At 37.3% G+C, this 20,872-nt stretch overlaps 1 protein-coding gene across 8 annotated transcripts in view; it reads right to left on the bottom strand.

Moving 5' to 3' along the window:
* Positions 1-20,872, bottom strand: part of LOC129775585 (muscle-specific protein 300 kDa) — a 110,299-nt gene that overhangs the window by 58,918 nt on the left and 30,509 nt on the right. For all 8 annotated transcript variants that reach the window (XM_055780479.1, XM_055780473.1, XM_055780477.1 and 5 more), the window contains one exon: positions 1,378-1,439. In XM_055780479.1, the coding sequence (XP_055636454.1) occupies positions 1,378-1,439 (62 nt within the window). The remainder of the gene's footprint in view (positions 1-1,377; positions 1,440-20,872) is intronic.

Below are 20,872 nucleotides of genomic sequence, written 5' to 3'. Positions count from 1 at the left end.
TCCTGGACAAACATTTCATATTTACAGGAATTAAGAAAAATGTATAGTAGAATTTCCACAGTTATCATATATACTGCTAAGATGTCAGTGGCTCCCGCCGCCGAATGGTTATTGTCACACATATCATGCCAGGGGCTTCGGGTTCAATCCCTGTTCAGATCGGAGGATTCTTCGTCAGAGGAATTTCTCAGGATTTGCACCGTGGTCACGCGTATTCTCGATTTTGCCACCCAAAATACATTTCAAGGATTTGGCACAGGAATTTCAACTAAGTACTAATGAAAACGACGCTACGTAATACTACGTTACGACTGTAAAATTTCTCTAGGAACGTTTGTTTCATTGCAAATAAGAATATGTATACGCAATGGTCACAAATTGTAGAACAAATCACTGATACTCCCATACTATGAAGGTATGGTGCCATAAGTATTTCTCAAAATCGTTGTACATCGAAAATTGGCTGAAAATTCCACACATGAGAAAGCTACACAAGAGTTGTTTTAGCTCATAATAAAAAACAAAACAATGTCTCGAGGATATGTTTATCAATCATATCTATATTCAAGCTTCCTCATGCATTCTATTCGTCCTCTTTGTTTTTTTTTCGTTTAACTTGAGAAGTGTCTTGAGAAGAATCTGCGATTATAAAGAAATGGTAGGTATATGGTTTATAACTATTCGCTGAGCCTGGCGAAAACTAATGTATCGAAGTTCATTTTTCTAAAACCATTGAATTGAAGCTAGATGTTCTTAAAACAAATATTGGAGTAATATGTATGCATAAATCTTTCAAGGTTGCAGAAATTATTATGAACTAAAAGAGTGAAAATTAGCGTTGCTATGACAGCTAATTGAATGCTGCTTGTGGTGATTTTCAGGAAAGTAAAAAATACCAGAAAACGTAAGAATATAGTTTCGAAATAAGTGAACACAGAATCACGGAATTAGCGTATGGAAATGCGCTGATGTTGATGATAGTATCATGGTAAGGAACGAGGCATGTGTGACTCTATTTTTTCATTATTTAAAATCGCTATGTTACCTCAGCTCAGCACCCACAGTCGGATTTTTTTTCTTTATGATTTATCTAGAACTATTGGTTTCCAATTTGTCGTGCATTGATTCACTTTTACTCCATCTTTACATTATTTTAGCAAATGTTTCCTTTCGTTCTTTGCTAACTGCTCAAATCGCTACGTAGTTTATTATTCTAAACAAATTTTACTGTAGTCTGGTGGTAAAAAAATTCTGTCTTTCCGAAAGATATTCAAATTTAATTTTCTCTAATTTACCTATACAACTGTGTAATGTTCAACGAACTGTTTCAGTTTCGTGACACGTTTATAATATTACATATTTTTTTTCATGACTCACCTTAGACAAAAAAGAATTTATCCAGTTGACAAATGTCTTCTTTTGCACACGTTCTTGTTCATCTGGAAATAGGTAACAAATGTAAATAATTAGAAATAAGAAGAACTACACTAGCTCAAATAAATTGATTTAGTTATTTTTAATAATTACTGTAAGTATAGTTATATAATGATTCTTCAGAATGAATCTACAACACTCCGTAGCCGATGAGATACGAAAATACACTAACTATCATCATCGGGCTCCCTTACGAACTTTCAACAGTAAAAGTACACCATGGAAACAAAACAAATCTATTACGCATAAACATATAGCGATCAATAGTTTTGACACAATTCTGTTTGCTTTCTCTTTGAGGAAGTTTATAGAATCATAATCGCATTCAAACATTTATGTAAAATATTTGAATGTCATAAAATATACGAATTTAACAAGATTGTTTTGGTTTTCTTTACTAAAAATCTTTAGTTACTCTACCAAATAGTAAAAAGAAAGCAATCATAACGTTTTCTGTTACGATCTTAATCGCAGTGTTTCGATAACTTAATATAGTGAAACTACCAGCAATTTCGAATACCAAAGAATCATGGTTATTACAAACGACTCGACTATGTTAATGGTTCGGTTAATTGGGAGCAAATGATTTTATTCAAATCACATTTTTCTCAATGAATTTTGTATGATGCAGAAGCATCTTTGAAATAGACCAATACTAGTTTCACTTAATGACTGGATTTAAGGGGGGCCAAAAGTACCAGTCTCGTTTCCCTCGATTATAATTATTAAAGTTGTTGATCTGGTAATAAATTGAGCTTTTTATTCGGCAAACCATTTGCGTGCAAAAAAGCATTTCAGAGTGATTTTTTTCTAGAAATATACTGGAACAAAATATTCTTAAAAACTTCTAGAAAATAGTTTTACGATTCAGGTGAGCTAGTACAATTTAATTAGCTGTAGTTTTTATAATATTCTATTTCACGAAATTCGTTTGCATACATTTTTTAGAAACCAGGTAAAGAACAGTACGTGCCAGAAAAAAAGTGAGACTCAAGCATTTTCATTATTTCATTCGAACTCAACATTTCCATTATCATCTTAGAATGCAAACTCTTTCAGCAAAATTGATCTTCCACTTTAAGGCTACGTCGGAAATAGTGAAGGTCCAATTGATGCCTCAACTCGTAATCGTCCTCGCATGTTTACAAGCTCCATGATTTAATAAACAGGTTTCTGCACGCGAAGCAACTTGAGAATGTCATCCTTATCATGCGTTTTTCACATAGATCTTCTTCATTTCAACAAAATTCAAATACACCGATCTATTTGCAAACAATAACTTAATTTTAAGTTTATTCCATCGCTTCTATTCGTTAGTATGACATTTTATTTATATTCTTATTATTGCCACAAATTGAAACTAATGAAATACTAGTCAAGAACAGTAAAAGTCATCCGATATATTGCCATTTTCGTTCAATCAGTTCAATATGTCAGTGCTGTTTATCTATCGAGTCGTGTTCATACGAGTTTTTAACATAATCCGCGAATGAAAGATCCGTGGAACGCTTCACCCGCTGACGATAATTGCACAAACAAATAAAACTACGATTTTGATGATGTTAAAGTGCCAACAAGGAAAGTACAACAGGCCTTTCAATCCGAACATGGAACATTTTTTGCGGATTCATTGCATATCGTGATTGTTTCACAAAAAAATAACGTTAAGGGCCAAATAAGAAAACCTGCCACGTATTTAAAATAGTTCAAACAATAATTACACTTTTGCTGCGAACGGATTTTGCTCGTTCGCCTAGTAATTAAATAGGAATTGCTCTAAGATTGATTTGAACTCAGCCTCTTAATGGTTTAATGGAAAACTGTTGGCCAGTTCCCCATAGCTACAGAAATTTTTATTCTGGGACCATACACTCCAGCACCTGTTCTGTTACCCATTTTCGACCCATCGGTATAGAACAGGATTGAACCATTACGAACATCGAGACCACCCTCATCCCATACTGAACGGGAAAGTTCGATCACTCTGTATGGAATGTCATAATTGGTCCTTGGTTCCATCCAATCGCTGTTCATCTCTGAGGTTGGTCCAACGGGTAAGAGATTCAGGATGCTCAAATGACCAGTTTTGTCCCCGTCTAATATTTTTTTATATCTTTTTAGCTTTAGAGCGCTTCTATTAGCCTCCAGCTGAACATGTTGACCCAAAGGTAACAAGTGAAGGATAGCCTCCAATGCCTTTGAGGGTGTGCTTCGCATTGCTCCCTTTACAGCAACGCATGTCAGTCGTTGGAGTTTGTTTAGCTTTTTTGTGGCTACAGTCTCCTTAGTCTTTGACCACCATACTAATGAGGCATAGGTTATCCTAGGCCGCACAATTGCTGTATAGACCTACATAACCATTTTTGGTTTAAGGCCCTATGTTCTGCCTATCATTTTAGAACATGCCCATATGGCAATGTTGGCCTTGCTGATAATTGCATCTAAGTGTGCGTTCCAGTTTAGTTTAGCGTCTAGGATTACGCCTAGATATTTCACTGAAACGCTGAATTTTATTTCCCCTCCTTCAAGATTTAGAGTCTGCAGATGCAGTTTCTTCTTTTTGGTGAAAGGAACAATTGTTGTTTTTGAGGGATTTATGCTCAGACCTTCTTTGATACACCATGATTGTGTAAGGTTTAAGGCCATCTGCATCCTGCTCGATATCACATCGTCGAATTTGCCACGTACCATTATGACTAAATCATCAGCAAAACCCACGGTCTCGAAGGTGATTTGTCTATTTGTGAGCATGCCTTTGATCCATTCGACTATGCAGTCATCGCACGCACATAAATGCAGTTTCTTTCGACGAAAGAGATTTTTCAATTTTAGTCACAAGTGTGTGTAACGCTGTGACTGTGGATTTGCCTGATTGATAGGCAAACTGGTATTTAGATAAAGGGAATTTGGACATGAATACAGACTTTATGTATTCATATAATACTTTTTCCATAGTTTTCAGCAGTATTGATGATAAACTAATTGGTCTGAATGATTTTGGGAGTGATTTATCACGTTTCCCAGCTTTTGGAATGAAGACCACTTTAACGAGTCTCCATGTGGAAGGAATGTGCTCTAGTATCAGACTTGCCTTAAAAATCTAGATTAGAGATGGAATTAGCTTAGATTCTCCTTTTTGAATCAGGGCTGGAAAAATGCCATCTGCACCTGCGGATTTGTATGGTTGAAAGGAACTCACCTCGCTTTCTACTCTGGCCTTCGTGAAAACCATTCCAGCAACTATCTTTGCGACATCCTTTGCACTTTGAGAATACCTTCGAGAGCATTTCATGTCGCGGTTGTAGCTAGGACTGGTATCAGAATGAACCGATGTAGATTCCGGGAAGTGAGTTTTCATCAGTAAGTCTAATACTTCTGAGGGAGATTTTGTGAACGAACCGTCGTCCTTTTTGAGGGAACCTAGCCCGTTCGTGTGGTCTTTTGCAAGAGTCTTGCTTAGTCTTGCAACGATTGGGTTAATTTCAATGCTTTCGCAGTTATTTACCCAAGATTTTCGTTTAGATCGTCTTAGTTCTCTGTTATATTCGGTTAGGGCGCTCCTATATTGAGACCAATCCGAATTAATTTTAGCTCTGTTGAACAGCTTCCGCGCTGTTTTACGTAGCCGCTCGAGCCTTTTGTTCCACCATGGAACGTTTCTTGTCGAAGAAACTCTCTTAAGTGGGCAATTACTGTTGTAGACTGAAACTATCGTATCATTTAATTCTTTTGAAGTTGATTCGAGCTGTTGAATCGACCTTATTCTTGTGTTAAGAGTTTCTGACTCGAGTTCAAGTGAATATCGTTCCCAGTTGGTTTTTCTTGGATCACGATATTCTCTCTGTACTGTCAAGTCACCATCCCATTCGAAGATAATGTGTCTGTGATCAGACAAAGACGCCTTTTCCGAAACGTGCCAGTTGTGTATTTTCGAAGAAATTACCGGACTGCACAGTGTTAGGTCCAGGACTTCTTGTCTGATAGCCTTTATAAACGTTGGTTCATTGCCTATATTGGCAATGTCAATGTTGTTTGAAGAGAGAAATTCTAAAAGACAGTCACCTCGACTGTTTATGTCAGTACTACCCCACAAAGTGTGATGAACGTTGGCATCACAGCCGATGATGAAGTGTTTTCTCTGCAATAATTTACGAACGCCGCAACCTCTTGCCTCAGGTACGTCACCAGGGAAATAAGCCGACGCAATTATTATGTCGAATCTTCCCTTGGCGGTTGGTATCTCAACTCTGATCGCGACGATGTCCCTTTGAAAGAACTCTGTTATAGGAAAGCATTTAATATTTGCTTTTACTAGAACAGCAGTTCTTGGGGAGTCATGCTTGTCGTCGTAGAATAACTTGCATGAACCAGTATGAATACCAAGTATTTCCTCTGTGGACCCAATGCTCTTGAATTAAAGCTAAATCCATAGCGTCTTCAATAAACCTCCTAGACAGCACGCTAGACGCTGCTTTAGCGTGATGGAGATTTATTTGCAGAACCTTAGTGTTCTGCGTTATTTTCGACCGCTCGTTTTGTTCATTTGGATGTGGATTATTCATAGAAGTCCCACGAGTCTCGCGGTAAAGAAGGTCCACTGCATCAGTGACCGGCTTAATGCAACAGGCAGACGATACTGTGGACGGTGCCCTGGTGTGAGTTAGGCGTCGTGCACAAATTACGTAACGCGAGAAGGGGGGGAGGGAGGTCGAGGTTGCGTTATTTACCGTGTATCAGAGATAGGAAATTACGTTACGTAGGGCGAGGAGGCGGTCCAAAATCCACAATCAAATTTTCAGCGCTACGTAATTTGTGCACGACGCCTTATTGATCAGACGCAAACCCACATGTGCTTCAAGAAACACCGCATCCGTAAAAACGGTTTGGTGTGATTTTCATGCCAAAGGAATGATTGGGCCTTATTTCTTCGTTGATAAGGACCGTCTATGGAAAACACGTTGGAAGACTATTTTTGGCCAGAAATCGAAGATCTTAACATTAATGATATGTGGTTTCAAAAAGATAATTCCATTGCCACATAGCGCACGTTACAATGGATTTATTGAAAAGTAAGTCACTAAGAACATGTTATTTCGAGAAATGGATTGTCGTTTGGCGTTCATGCGATTTGACGCTATGGATTTCTTTTTATAGGGTCAGCTAGTAGGACCTGGCAAACTTCGTCCCGGCCAAAAATTGTTTTTTGTTATCAATACCTTGAAACATTCATGTTTTTTTACTAAGTGCATGTTCATGGGTCCTATCGCTGAAATGTTCATTGATTGATCTTCTAATCGACCCCGTTTAATGTTCGTTTTACTATAAAATTCCTCGTACTTCTACCAAATCTCATCATTATAATATCAGATTATTTATCAGACACAATGTTCGTTCAAGATTTTTCAACCATTTGCAAATAATATGTTTCTACGTTACAGGGAATAAATGTTTGATACAGAAAATATGATAGAATAAAGACAGCCCCCCCCCTCCATTCTCAGAGAGGGGGAGGAGTGTCGATTCACCATAGAAACGTTTCGTGCCCCCAAAAATCTACACATGCCAAATTTGACTCCGTTTACTTAATTAGTTCTCGAGTTATGCAGAAATTTGTGTTTCATTTGTACGGGAGCCCCCCCCCTCTTTAGAGAGGGGGAGGAGTATCGAACTACCATAGAAACGTTTATCGATCCCTAAAACCTCTATATGCTAAGTTTGATTCCATTTGTTTGATTAGTTCTCGAGTTGTTCAGCACCCTTGTCAAACCACCATGTCAAACCACCATAAAAACATTTGTTGCTCCTTAAAAGCTCCATATGCCAAATTTGGCTCCATTTGTTTGATTAGTTCTCGAGTTATGCAGACATTTGTGTTTCATTTCTATGGCAGCCCCCCTTAGAAAGGTGGGAGGAGTATTGGACCACCTTAGAAATGCTTCTGGCCCCCTAAAACCTCCACATGCCAAATTTGGTTCCGTTTGCTTGATTAGTTCTTGAATTACGCAGAAATGTATGTTTCATTTGTATGGCAGTCCCCCCCCTCAGAGAAACAGTAGGAGTGTTTCGTGTCGTGTATTGTTGATGTTTGTGCTAATGAAATTGACATTTGTTCGAAAGTGGAAATTGATTTCAAAGTGATAAAACTTACTCCTATAGCTTCTTCTATCTATAGAAATAAAAATGGATCGCCGAATGTGTTAATAATATCAAAACTCGAGGAAGGAATTAAGGGCTGTCTTTTTTCTATCATATTTTCTGTATCAAACATTTATTCCATGTAACGGAGAGACATGTTATTTGCAAGTGGTTGAAAAATCTTGAACGAGAATTGTGTCTGAAAATAACCCCCTAATATTTTTTTTTATTTTATTTATTCATAATATTATAATGACCAGTTTTGGTATAAGTACTAGGAATTTTTTAGTAGAAGGTAATTTTGAAGGGTAGATTAGAAGATCAACAGAACAGAACAGTTTTGCGATTGGACCCATGAACGTGCGCTTAGTAAGAAAACGTGAATGTGATAACGAAAAATGAATTTTGGGCGGGACGAAGTTTGCCGGGTCAGCTAGTTCTTAATAAATGCAGAAATTTGTGTTCCATTTGTATGGCAGCCCCCCCCCCCCCTAATTTTGGAGTCCATAAGAATTAGACAGACAGAAATCCATTTATCTATATATATAAAAATGGAGTGATGTCTGTCTGTCTGTCTGATTCTTATTGACTCGGAAACTACTGAACCGATCAACATGAAAATTGGTATGTAGGGGTTTTTGGGGCCGGGGAAGGTTTTCGTGATATTTTGAGACCCCTCCCCCCTCTCTAAGGGGGGGCTGCCATACAAATGAAACACAAATTTCTGCATTACTCGGAAATTAACCAAGCAAACGAAACCAAAGTTGGCATGTGAAAGTTTTAGGGTGCAATAAATGTTTCTATGATGGTTAGACAGTCCTTCCCCCACTCAAAGGGGGGGCTACCATACAAATGAAACACAAATTTCTGCATTTCTCGAGAATTAATCAAGCAAATGAAACCAAATTTGGCATGTGGAGGTTTTAGGATGCAATAAATGTTTCTATGGTGATAAGATACTCCTTCCCCCTCTCTTAGAGGGGACTGCCATACAAATGGAACACAATTTTTTGCATTACTCGGAAATTAATCAATCAAACGAAACCGAAGTTGGCATGTGAAAGTTTTAGGGTGCAATAAATGTTTCTATGATGGTTAGACGGTCCTTCCATACAAATGAAACACAAATTTCTGCATTACTCGAGAATTAATCAAGCAAATGAAACCAAATTTGGCATGTGGAGGTTTAAGGATGCAATAAATGTTTCTATGGTGTTAAGATACTCCTTCCCTCTCCCTTAGAGGGGGCTGCCGTACAAATGAAACACAAATTTTTGCATTACCCGAGAATTAATCAAGCAAATTAAACCAAATTAGGCATATGGAAACTTTAGGGTGCAATGAATGTTTCTATGGTGGTTAGATACCCCTCCCCCCTCTCTTAGGGGTGGCTGCCATACAAATAAAAAACAAATTCCTGCATTACTCGAGCATTAATCAAGTAAATGGGCGGGACGAAGTTTGCCGGGTTAGCTAGTATCTATATATAAAAAAATCTCGTGTCACGGTGTTTGTTACCGAACTCCTCCGAAACGGCTCGACCGATTTTGATGAAATTATACTCAAAATACTTGGTAGGTATGAGAATAGGTTGTAAACTATATATGATACCGGTAGGATACCGATAACCATACATTTAATACCGAACAGGGTGGTTCTATGCAGAAAAAAAGATCTGGATATTTTTTTTCAAAAATTTGGCTTCGTACCATACATTTGAGGCGCTTCGATACCAACAGAAGGTGGACTTTATAAACATGTGAATCCGTAAAAATATTCTATAAAATTACTGTAAATCACGAAAAAGACAATTTTATTTATATTGGGTTGGGGAGAAAGAAATGTCGTATATTGTCAATATATGGCAATACTTAAACATATCTTGTGTTGTACTTTTCGCATCGGGTCATACTCTACGGCTATTTAAAGACGACAATCCGTGCTACAAGCGTCGTTTTGACAATGTTGTGATTGTCCTTTTTATTCTCAAGTTATAGCGCGTCAAAGATGAAGTTCACCAAGCAAGAAATTCGCCATATTTTACGTTTTTACTACCTGCGAGGTAAAGCTGCAACGAAGGCGGCCGAAAAAAAAAGGACGGGTGGGTAATGTCGGGGACATAACCGGAGTGACGTAGGACTATACAAAGGGGACAGCTTTAAAAAAAATTTTTACCCCAATTCCCTATTTTTAATTGCGATATAATTATTTTTGTGTCAAAAATATTCTAATAATTTAACCGTTGTTCGTTTTTTCAACAGAACGAATTTATTTAAGTTGTTCAATGACTGATGGCGTAACGCCCGCTTCAATGAACATCCATCTACAAATACACAAGTAACATCAATTCATCTAAAGCAGGGAGCATCTCCGACGAGCTGGAAGCCTTTTTGAATGAGCACAATGAGTTATCGAAATTCTTCAAATCACATTTGCTCGGATTACAAAATGACAATCACGCTATTGCCATCAACCCTGATAAAATATCAGCTGGAGAGCACGTGTGTAGATCCAAAGCACAAGCGCTGCTGGAATCATGATAGCACGGTGACACGAGAAATTTAATGCGAAGAAAACACCGTTCACACACACCGTTCATACGACCCTCGCTATGTTCTTCTTCAATGGCACTAACGTTCCCAAGGTTTGCCTTCTCAACGTAGTACCGATTAATCAGCTCCATTGAAATTAGCTGGCGTATCGCTGTTTTCCAATTTATGAACGAGACCAAGCTGTTATAAACTAAGCCATGTTGACAATCACATCACGTATTTTCTAACAAGAAGATAAATATTGATTTTCTATATTTCATCTTTTCTACTTTACGACAAACTTATAGTACTTTTTTCAGTTGACGTTTAACTTTTAGGAGATCAAACATGTCAGTTACGTTAATGAAATACACCAAGAAACATCATTTAACCTTTCGTTCAAATCATTTAATTCGTTTTTTTATCGGTCACATTCGATTTATTTTAAAGATCGTTAAAATATTCAAACCCACTTACAATACATTAGTTTGTTTTATTCAACACCCAAAATATTCACTAGAAATAATTTATTTGGCAGAACAACCTGGTCAGCCTGGTCAGCTAGTCTTTATATATAAAAAAGAGTTTTTCCCACGTACGTATAACTCATCATCACGGGAGAACGGCTGATCAGATCTACGTCGTCCTTATATTTTGCAAGTTTGTCTTCACCCAAATTAGAATGATACAGTACTTTGGAAAATATTTGAGATGATTTGAAAAATTCGAAAAAATTGACTATGCACATCTTTATATATAAAAGAGAGTTTTTCCCACGTACGTATAACTCATCATCACGGGAGAAAGGCTGATCAGATCTACGTCGTCCTTATATTTTGAGAGTTTGTCTTCACCCAAATTAGAACGATAGAGTACTTTGAAAAATATTTGAGATGATTTGCAAAATTCAAAAAAATTGACTATGTACATCTTTATATTATAAATAAAAGAGAGTTTTTCCCACGTACGTATAACTCATCATCGCGGGAGAACGGCTGATCAGATCTACGTCGTCCATATATTTTGTGAGTTTGTCTTCACCCAAATTAGAATGATAGAGTACTTTGGAAAATATTTGAGATGATTTGAAAAAATCGAAAAAATTGACTATGCACATCTTTATATATAAAAGAGAGTTTTTCCCACGTACGTATAACCCATCATCACGGGAGAACGGCTGATCAGATCTACGTCGTCCATATATTTTGTAAGTTTGTCTTCACCCAAATTAGAATGATAGAGTACTTTGGAAAATATTTGAGATGATTTGAAAAATTCGAAAAAATTGACTATGCACATCTTTATATATAAAAGAGAGTTTTTCCCACGTACGTATAACTCATCATCGCGGGAGAACGGCTGATCAGATCTACGTCGTCCATATATTTTGTGAGTTTGTCTTCACCCAAATTAGAATGATAGAGTACTTTGGAAAATATTTGAGATGATTTGAAAAAATCGAAAAAATTGACTATGCACATCTTTATATATAAAAGAGAGTTTTTCCCACGTACGTATAACTCATCATCGCGGGAGAACGGCTGATCAGATCTACGTCGTCCATATATTTTGTGAGTTTGTCTTCACCCAAATTAGAATGATAGAGTACTTTGGAAAATATTTGAGATGATTTGAAAAAATCGAAAAAATTGACTATGCACATCTTTATATATAAAAGAGAGTTTTTCCCACGTACGTATAACTCATCATCGCGGGAGAACGGCTGATCAGATCTACGTCGTCCTTATATTTTGAGAGTTTGTCTTCACCCAAATTAGAACGATAGAGTACTTTGGAAAATATTTGAGATGATTTGAAAAATTCGAAAAAATTGACTATGCACATCTTTATATATAAAAGAGAGTTTTTCCCACGTACGTATAACCCATCATCACGGGAGAACGGCTGATCAGATCTACGTCGTCCTTATATTTTGCAAGTTTGTCTTCACCCAAATTAGAATGATACAGTACTTTGGAAAATATTTGAGATGATTTGAAAAATTCGAAAAAATTGACTATGCACATCTTTATATATAAAAGAGAGTTTTTCCCACGTACGTATAACTCATCATCACGGGAGAACGGCTGATCAGATCTACGTCGTCCTTATATTTTGAGAGTTTGTCTTCACCCAAATTAGAACGATAGAGTACTTTGGAAAATATTTTAGATGATTTGCAAAATTCAAAAAAATTGACTATGTACATCTTTATATTATAAATAAAAGAGAGTTTTTCCCACGTACGTATAACTCATCATCGCGGGAGAACGGCTGATCAGATCTACGTCGTCCATATATTTTGTGAGTTTGTCTTCACCCAAATTAGAATGATAGAGTACTTTGGAAAATATTTGAGATGATTTGAAAAAATCGAAAAAATTGACTATGCACATCTTTATATATAAAAGAGAGTTTTTCCCACGTACGTATAACTCATCATCACGGGAGAACGGCTGATCAGATCTACGTCGTCCTTATATTTTGAGAGTTTGTCTTCACCCAAATTAGAACGATAGAGTACTTTGGAAAATATTTTAGATGATTTGCAAAATTCAAAAAAATTGACTATGTACATCTTTATATTATAAATAAAAGAGAGTTTTTCCCACGTACGTATAACTCATCATCGCGGGAGAACGGCTGATCAGATCTACGTCGTCCATATATTTTGTGAGTTTGTCTTCACCCAAATTAGAATGATAGAGTACTTTGGAAAATATTTGAGATGATTTGAAAAAATCGAAAAAATTGACTATGCACATCTTTATATATAAAAGAGAGTTTTTCCCACGTACGTATAACTCATCATCGCGGGAGAACGGCTGATCAGATCTACGTCGTCCATATATTTTGTGAGTTTGTCTTCACCCAAATTAGAATGATAGAGTACTTTGGAAAATATTTGAGATGATTTGAAAAATTCGAAAAAATTGACTATGCACATCTTTATATATAAAAGAGAGTTTTTCCCACGTACGTATAACCCATCATCACGGGAGAACGGCTGATCAGATCTACGTCGTCCTTATATTTTGCAAGTTTGTCTTCACCCAAATTAGAATGATACAGTACTTTGGAAAATATTTGAGATGATTTGAAAAATTCGAAAAAATTGACTATGCACATCTTTATATATAAAAGAGAGTTTTTCCCACGTACGTATAACTCATCATCACGGGAGAACGGCTGATCAGATCTACGTCGTCCTTATATTTTGAGAGTTTGTCTTCACCCAAATTAGAACGATAGAGTACTTTGGAAAATATTTTAGATGATTTGCAAAATTCAAAAAAATTGACTATGTACATCTTTATATTATAAATAAAAGAGAGTTTTTCCCACGTACGTATAACTCATCATCGCGGGAGAACGGCTGATCAGATCTACGTCGTCCATATATTTTGTGAGTTTGTCTTCACCCAAATTAGAATGATAGAGTACTTTGGAAAATATTTGAGATGATTTGAAAAAATCGAAAAAATTGACTATGCACATCTTTATATATAAAAGAGAGTTTTTCCCACGTACGTATAACTCATCATCGCGGGAGAACGGCTGATCAGATCTACGTCGTCCATATATTTTGTGAGTTTGTCTTCACCCAAATTAGAATGATAGAGTACTTTGGAAAATATTTGAGATGATTTGAAAAATTCGAAAAAATTGACTATGCACATCTTTATATATAAAAGAGAGTTTTTCCCACGTACGTATAACCCATCATCACGGGAGAACGGCTGATCAGATCTACGTCGTCCTTATATTTTGCAAGTTTGTCTTCACCCAAATTAGAATGATACAGTACTTTGGAAAATATTTGAGATGATTTGAAAAATTCGAAAAAATTGACTATGCACATCTTTATATATAAAAGAGAGTTTTTCCCACGTACGTATAACTCATCATCACGGGAGAACGGCTGATCAGATCTACGTCGTCCTTATATTTTGAGAGTTTTTCTTCACCCAAATTAGAACGATAGAGTACTTTGGAAAATATTTGAGATGATTTGCAAAATTCAAAAAAATTGACTATGTACATCTTTATATTATAAATAAAAGAGAGTTTTTCCCACGTACGTATAACTCATCATCGCGGGAGAACGGCTGATCAGATCTACGTCGTCCATATATTTTGTGAGTTTGTCTTCACCCAAATTAGAATAATAGAGTACTTTGGAAAATATTTGAGATGATTTGAAAAAATCGAAAAAATTGACTATGCACATCTTTATATATAAAAGAGAGTTTTTCCCACGTACGTATAACCCATCATCACGGGAGAACGGCTGATCAGATCTACGTCGTCCTTATATTTTGCAAGTTTGTCTTCACCCAAATTAGAATGATACAGTACTTTGGAAAATATTTGAGATGATTTGCAAAATTCGAAAAAATTGACTATGCACATCTTTATATATAAAAGAGAGTTTTTCCCATGTACGTATAACTCATCATCAAGGGAGAACGGCTGATCAGATCTACGTCGTCCTTATATTTTGTGAGTTTGTCTTCACCCAAATTAGAATGATAGAGTACTTTGGAAAATATTTGAGATGATTTGAAAAATTCGAAAAAATTGACTATGCACATCTTTATATATAAAAGAGAGTTTTTCCCACGTACGTATAACCCATCATCACGGGAGAACGGCTGATCAGATCTACGTCGTCCTTATATTTTGCAAGTTTGTCTTCACCCAAATTAGAATGATACAGTACTTTGGAAAATATTTGAGATGATTTGAAAAATTCGAAAAAATTGACTATGCACATCTTTATATTATAAATAAAAGAGAGTTTTTCCCACGTACGTATAACCCATCATCACGGGAGAACGGCTGATCAGATCTACGTCGTCCTTATATTTTGCAAGTTTGTCTTCACCCAAATTAGAATGATACAGTACTTTGGAAAATATTTGAGATGATTTGAAAAATTCGAAAAAATTGACTATGCACATCTTTATATATAAAAGAGAGTTTTTCCCACGTACGTATAACCCATCATCACGGGAGAACGGCTGATCAGATCTACGTCGTCCTTATATTTTGCAAGTTTGTCTTCACCCAAATTAGAATGATACAGTACTTTGGAAAATATTTGAGATGATTTGAAAAATTCGAAAAAATTGACTATGCACATCTTTATATATAAAAGAGAGTTTTTCCCACGTACGTATAACTCATCATCACGGGAGAACGGCTGATCAGATCTACGTCGTCCTTATATTTTGAGAGTTTGTCTTCACCCAAATTAGAACGATAGAGTACTTTGGAAAATATTTGAGATGATTTGCAAAATTCAAAAAAATTGACTATGTACATCTTTATATTATAAATAAAAGAGAGTTTTTCCCACGTACGTATAACTCATCATCGCGGGAGAACGGCTGATCAGATCTACGTCGTCCATATATTTTGTGAGTTTGTCTTCACCCAAATTAGAATAATAGAGTACTTTGGAAAATATTTGAGATGATTTGAAAAAATCGAAAAAATTGACTATGCACATCTTTATATATAAAAGAGAGTTTTTCCCACGTACGTATAACCCATCATCACGGGAGAACGGCTGATCAGATCTACGTCGTCCTTATATTTTGCAAGTTTGTCTTCACCCAAATTAGAATGATACAGTACTTTGGAAAATATTTGAGATGATTTGAAAAATTCGAAAAAATTGACTATGCACATCTTTATATATAAAAGAGAGTTTTTCCCATGTACGTATAACTCATCATCAAGGGAGAACGGCTGATCAGATCTACGTCGTCCTTATATTTTGTGAGTTTGTCTTCACCCAAATTAGAATGATAGAGTACTTTGGAAAATATTTGAGATGATTTGAAAAATTCGAAAAAATTGACTATGCACATCTTTATATATAAAAGAGAGTTTTTCCCATGTACGTATAACTCATCATCAAGGGAGAACGGCTGATCAGATCTACGTCGTCCTTATATTTTGCAAGTTTGTCTTCACCCAAATTAGAATGATACAGTACTTTGGAAAATATTTGAGATGATTTGAAAAATTCGAAAAAATTGACTATGCACATCTTTATATATAAAAGAGAGTTTTTCCCATGTACGTATAACTCATCATCAAGGGAGAACGGCTGATCAGATCTACGTCGTCCTTATATTTTGTGAGTTTGTCTTCACCCAAATTAGAATGATAGAGTACTTTGGAAAATATTTGAGATGATTTGAAAAATTCGAAAAAATTGACTATGCACATCTTTATATATAAAAGAGAGTTTTTCCCACGTACGTATAACCCATCATCACGGGAGAACGGCTGATCAGATCTACGTCGTCCTTATATTTTGCAAGTTTGTCTTCACCCAAATTAGAACGACAGAGTACTTTGGAAAATATTTGAGATGATTTGCAAAATTCAAAAAAATTGACTATGTACATCTTTATATTATAAATAAAAGAGAGTTTTTCCCACGTACGTATAACTCATTATCGCGGGAGAACGGCTGATCAGATCTACGTCGTCCATATATTTTGTGAGTTTGTCTTCACCCAAATTAGAATGATAGAGTACTTTGGAAAATATTTGAGATGATTTGAAAAAATCGAAAAAATTGACTATGCACATCTTTATATATAAAAGAGAGTTTTTCCCACGTACGTATAACTCATCATCACGGGAGGACGGCTGATCAGATCTACGTCATCCACATATTTTCTGAGTGTGTGTGTGTGTGAGAAAGTTTTTTTGTTTTTCATAGACGGTTGCGCAAACGGTTATGGCGTCTGCTGATGCTATTGTTGCGCGGACGCGCTATTACCAACAGTCCTCAAAGGCACCATGGGTTGTTTTCTTTCGGCCCAAGGAGAAATCGTTGAGAACTCTTGACATTTCAAGAGGTTTGCTGCGTAAGTATCCGGATATCTTGATACGTAAAGAGAGACCGGACAAACTGCGTGTAGAAGCACCGACTTTTGATGTGGCGAACAAGATTGTTGACCACGAGATTTTCAACAGGGAGTACCAGGGAGTTCTCGAGATGTGGAGATAGAAGGCGTAGTCTCCGATGCGAGTCTGAGTGTTGAAGAATTGAAAAAAGCATCGGGTTGTTTTAAAAACTCCCTCATTGGTGAGCTTGTGAAGATTCTGGATGTTAGGCAACTACATGTAGCATCTTTGGAAGGCAACCAAAAAGTCTATAAGCCTTCACACTCGTTTCGGATGACTTTCGCTGGTTGTGAGGATTCTTGTACACAAACAGTGGAAAAATGTATCCACTGTGGCGAGAATCCTCACGCACTGCAGGAGTGCCCAAGGTACAAACAGCACTCCGATAAAGTGAAGCGTTCTATCACAGGACGCTCCAAGCGGACTTATGCTGAAATGCTCAAGGCTGCATCAGCCGCTCATGATGAAAACCAATTTTCGGTTTTGTCAACTCAAGAATTGGACTCTGATTCTGATGAGGATCACACTACGGCTGCACCAGAATCTTCGACAAAGGAGTGGAAGGTCATCAATGATCCCCATGGTAGCGATCACTTGCCAATCAATATATCAATCAAGTGTAGCCCGCAATCCACTGAACCATCTCGAGTTCCATTTGATCTAACAAGGAACATCGACTGGCAAAAATTTGCAACGGCGGTAACAATTGGTGTCGAATCAATAGATATACTTCCACCATTGGAAGAATATCGATACTTCGTAGATTTGATGTATAAAAGCTCATTGGAAGCACAAAAAAGAAAAGTTCCTAGTGCTCCGTTTAAAAGAAAACCAGCCACTCCTGGCTGGGACGACGAATGCACAAAATTGTATTTGAAAAAATCTAATGCTTTCAAAGCTTTTCGTAGACATGGAACATCCACACACTTCGAGGAATATCCGAAGCTTGAAATACAGCAGAAACAATTAATTAAAGCAAAAAAACGCGGTTACTGGCGCAATTTCATTGAAGGTCTATCTCGTGAAACCTCAATACGTACCTTGTGGAGGGTAGCTCACAACATGCGTAACCGCTCATCTACCAACGAGAGTGAAGAATACTCCAACCGATGGATATTCGATTTCGCTAAAAAGGTCTGTCCAGACTCAGTTCCAGCCCAACATATTCTTCGAGAAACGTCTCCAAGCGGTGGACCTCTGGACAGACCATTCTCAATGCTGGAATTTTCTATGGCTCTTCTTTCACCGAACAACCCGGAAGCGATATGATTAAATTCGTTCTTCTAAAAAATCTTCCCGATATCGCGAAAGGACGCATGCTAGACTTATTCAATACCCTAGTAGAAAACAATATTGTGCCACCCGAATGGAGACAGGTCAAAGTAATAGCAATTCAAAAGCCTGGCAAACCAGCGTCTGACCATAACTCATACCGTTCGATTGCTATGCTCTCGTGCATTAGAAAATTGTTGGAAAAAATGATCCTTCGAAGACTCGATCAATGGATCGAGACAAATAATTTGCTATCAAGTACACAATTTGGGTTTCGTAAGAGCAAAGGAACAAACGATTGTCTAGCGTTGCTTTCTACGGATATTCAACTGGCCTTTGCGCACAAGGAGCAACTGGCTTCAGTATTTTTGGATATTGAGGGAGCTTTTGATTCGGTTTTCATAGAAATTCTGTCAGACAATCTGGACAGATGTGGACTTCCTGGAATTTTGAACAACTTCTTGTGCAATTTGTTGTCAGAAAAGCGAATGAACTTTACCCTTGGACAACTGACAACTTCCAGAAATAGTTATATGGGTCTACCCCAAGGCTCATGTCTCAGCCCCCTTCTTTATAATTTTTATGTGAAAGATATTGACAGTTGTTTGGCAGAACAATGCACGCTAAGACAACTTGCAGATGATGGTGTGGTTTCCGTCAGAGGTTCTCATGGCGAGAACTTGCAAAGACCATTGCAAAATTCCCTAGATAACTTGTCTTCCTGGGCAAGGAACTTAGGGATAGAATTCTCGCCGCAGAAAACAGAACTGGTAGTGTTTACTCGAAAGCGGTTCCCAGCCGAATTGCAACTCAAGCTTTTGGGCAGAAGCATTACCCAATCATTGACCTTCAAGTATCTTGGTGTCTGGTTCGATTCAAAAGGTACATGGAATACCCACATTACGTATTTGAAGCTAAAATGTCAAAAGAGGGTCAACTTTCTCCGTTCGATTTGCGGCACGTGGTGGGGAGCTTGGAAGTGATCACAATCGGAGTAGCCATTGACTCTGTAATCGGAGCCACACGCGCCTAAGCAATCAAACAATCATTTGATTTCCCATTGGAAGCGCTCAATTCGGAGCAGTCAACGCCTCCGTAATTTGAGCCACGCGCGTGTAAGGAATTCAACAATTATTCGATTTCCCACAAACGGAAGTCCTCATCAGCAATTTTGGACTTCCCAAGAAGTCATAAAACGGAATGACTACCTAATCACTGGATAAAGTAACGTTAAACATCCGATCGATCATCATCCAAGGTACCCGAAGCAACAATGTTTGGAAGCGATAAGGTCGAGATAAGGTTGAGAACACGATCTCGATGCACGATGTGGCATCATATTCGATGGACGGAGCATTCGTCGTGGCGATCATCATCGCCATCATAATTTTCCACTGGCGTAGGAACGCCAAACGACTGCAGCAATTGGAAGCCGCCCAGCGGGGGGCGCGCCCGAACAACAGCAGCGCCGTTTGATGCCGCACTCATCAACGAAGAGGGCACATTTTGTGCACACGTAGTGAAGTAATATGAAATCTACCAGGCACAATTTGTGCTGACGAAATAAACACAAATATTCTCTTTATTCAAAATCATAGAAATAAAGTTCAGTTCTTTTCCGAAGTTAGACGAATGCGGTCAGTTATTTTGAAAGAAACTCCTGAAACTTCCAGCACCCCGGGGTGTTGGGAGTTTTAACATTGAACAGAGCTAATCCGGGAGATCTCATAACGCTTTATAAAACAACTATTCTATCTATTCTAGAGTATGGCTCTTTCTGCTTTCTCTCAGCAGCTAAAAGTCACCTTCCCTAACCTGACCCATCCCACAAAAATTGTTGCCCTTCTAACCTCGAGTAAACCGCGAGTAATCGGTCGAAACCTACTAAACATAGATTTAAGTTGAATTGAAAAAAAAATTATATATGAGGGGCTCGGAATGCAAGGGGTGTAAGTGATTTGATCGAGGGGTGTAAGTGATTTGATCAGAACTACGTCGTCCTTATATTTTGTGAGTTTGTCTTCACCCAAATTAGAATGATAGAGTACTTTGCAAAATATTTGAGATGATTTGAAAAATTCAAAAATTATAGAAGGTTGTGTTCAAGACACGACCACATTGTTGACGTAGAACTACGCTAATATTTTGATCAAGTCCTCCACTTTGCGCTCTTCTCAACAGAAGCCCTTTCTATTAATATTTCCGGTCTCGATTAGCTTAACTGTCATCCTTTGTGGAGATAGTTTTGTTACTGTCATGCGAAACCAACTCACACACAAAATTCCTGAACAATTATTTTCTTAGTGAGCCGATTAGCCTAGTTTGATGATTCCCAGCACAATTGTGTAGTTCAGAACCTCAATGGAATGGCGTTTTGATGTACTAATTGCAATGCCAAAGGCATCATCGAGTAAGTAATTTGGTTGCGTCACAGCTGAATCAGAAACGAAGACAAGTGATGACGTAAAACAAGGAAGAACATATGATGTTCATTGGTTCGTATCTAGAACGAGACTGCAAGTTTGCTTCAGCGAGATCCAATATTTATGCTCTAGGCAAATTTCCCT

The sequence above is a fragment of the Toxorhynchites rutilus genome, chromosome 3 (assembly GCF_029784135.1).
Source record: "Toxorhynchites rutilus septentrionalis strain SRP chromosome 3, ASM2978413v1, whole genome shotgun sequence".
NCBI classification, from domain to species: Eukaryota; Metazoa; Arthropoda; class Insecta; order Diptera; family Culicidae; genus Toxorhynchites; species Toxorhynchites rutilus.
The sequence above is the reverse complement of the archived record's forward strand: the minus strand, read 5'-3'. Positions and strand labels throughout refer to the sequence as shown.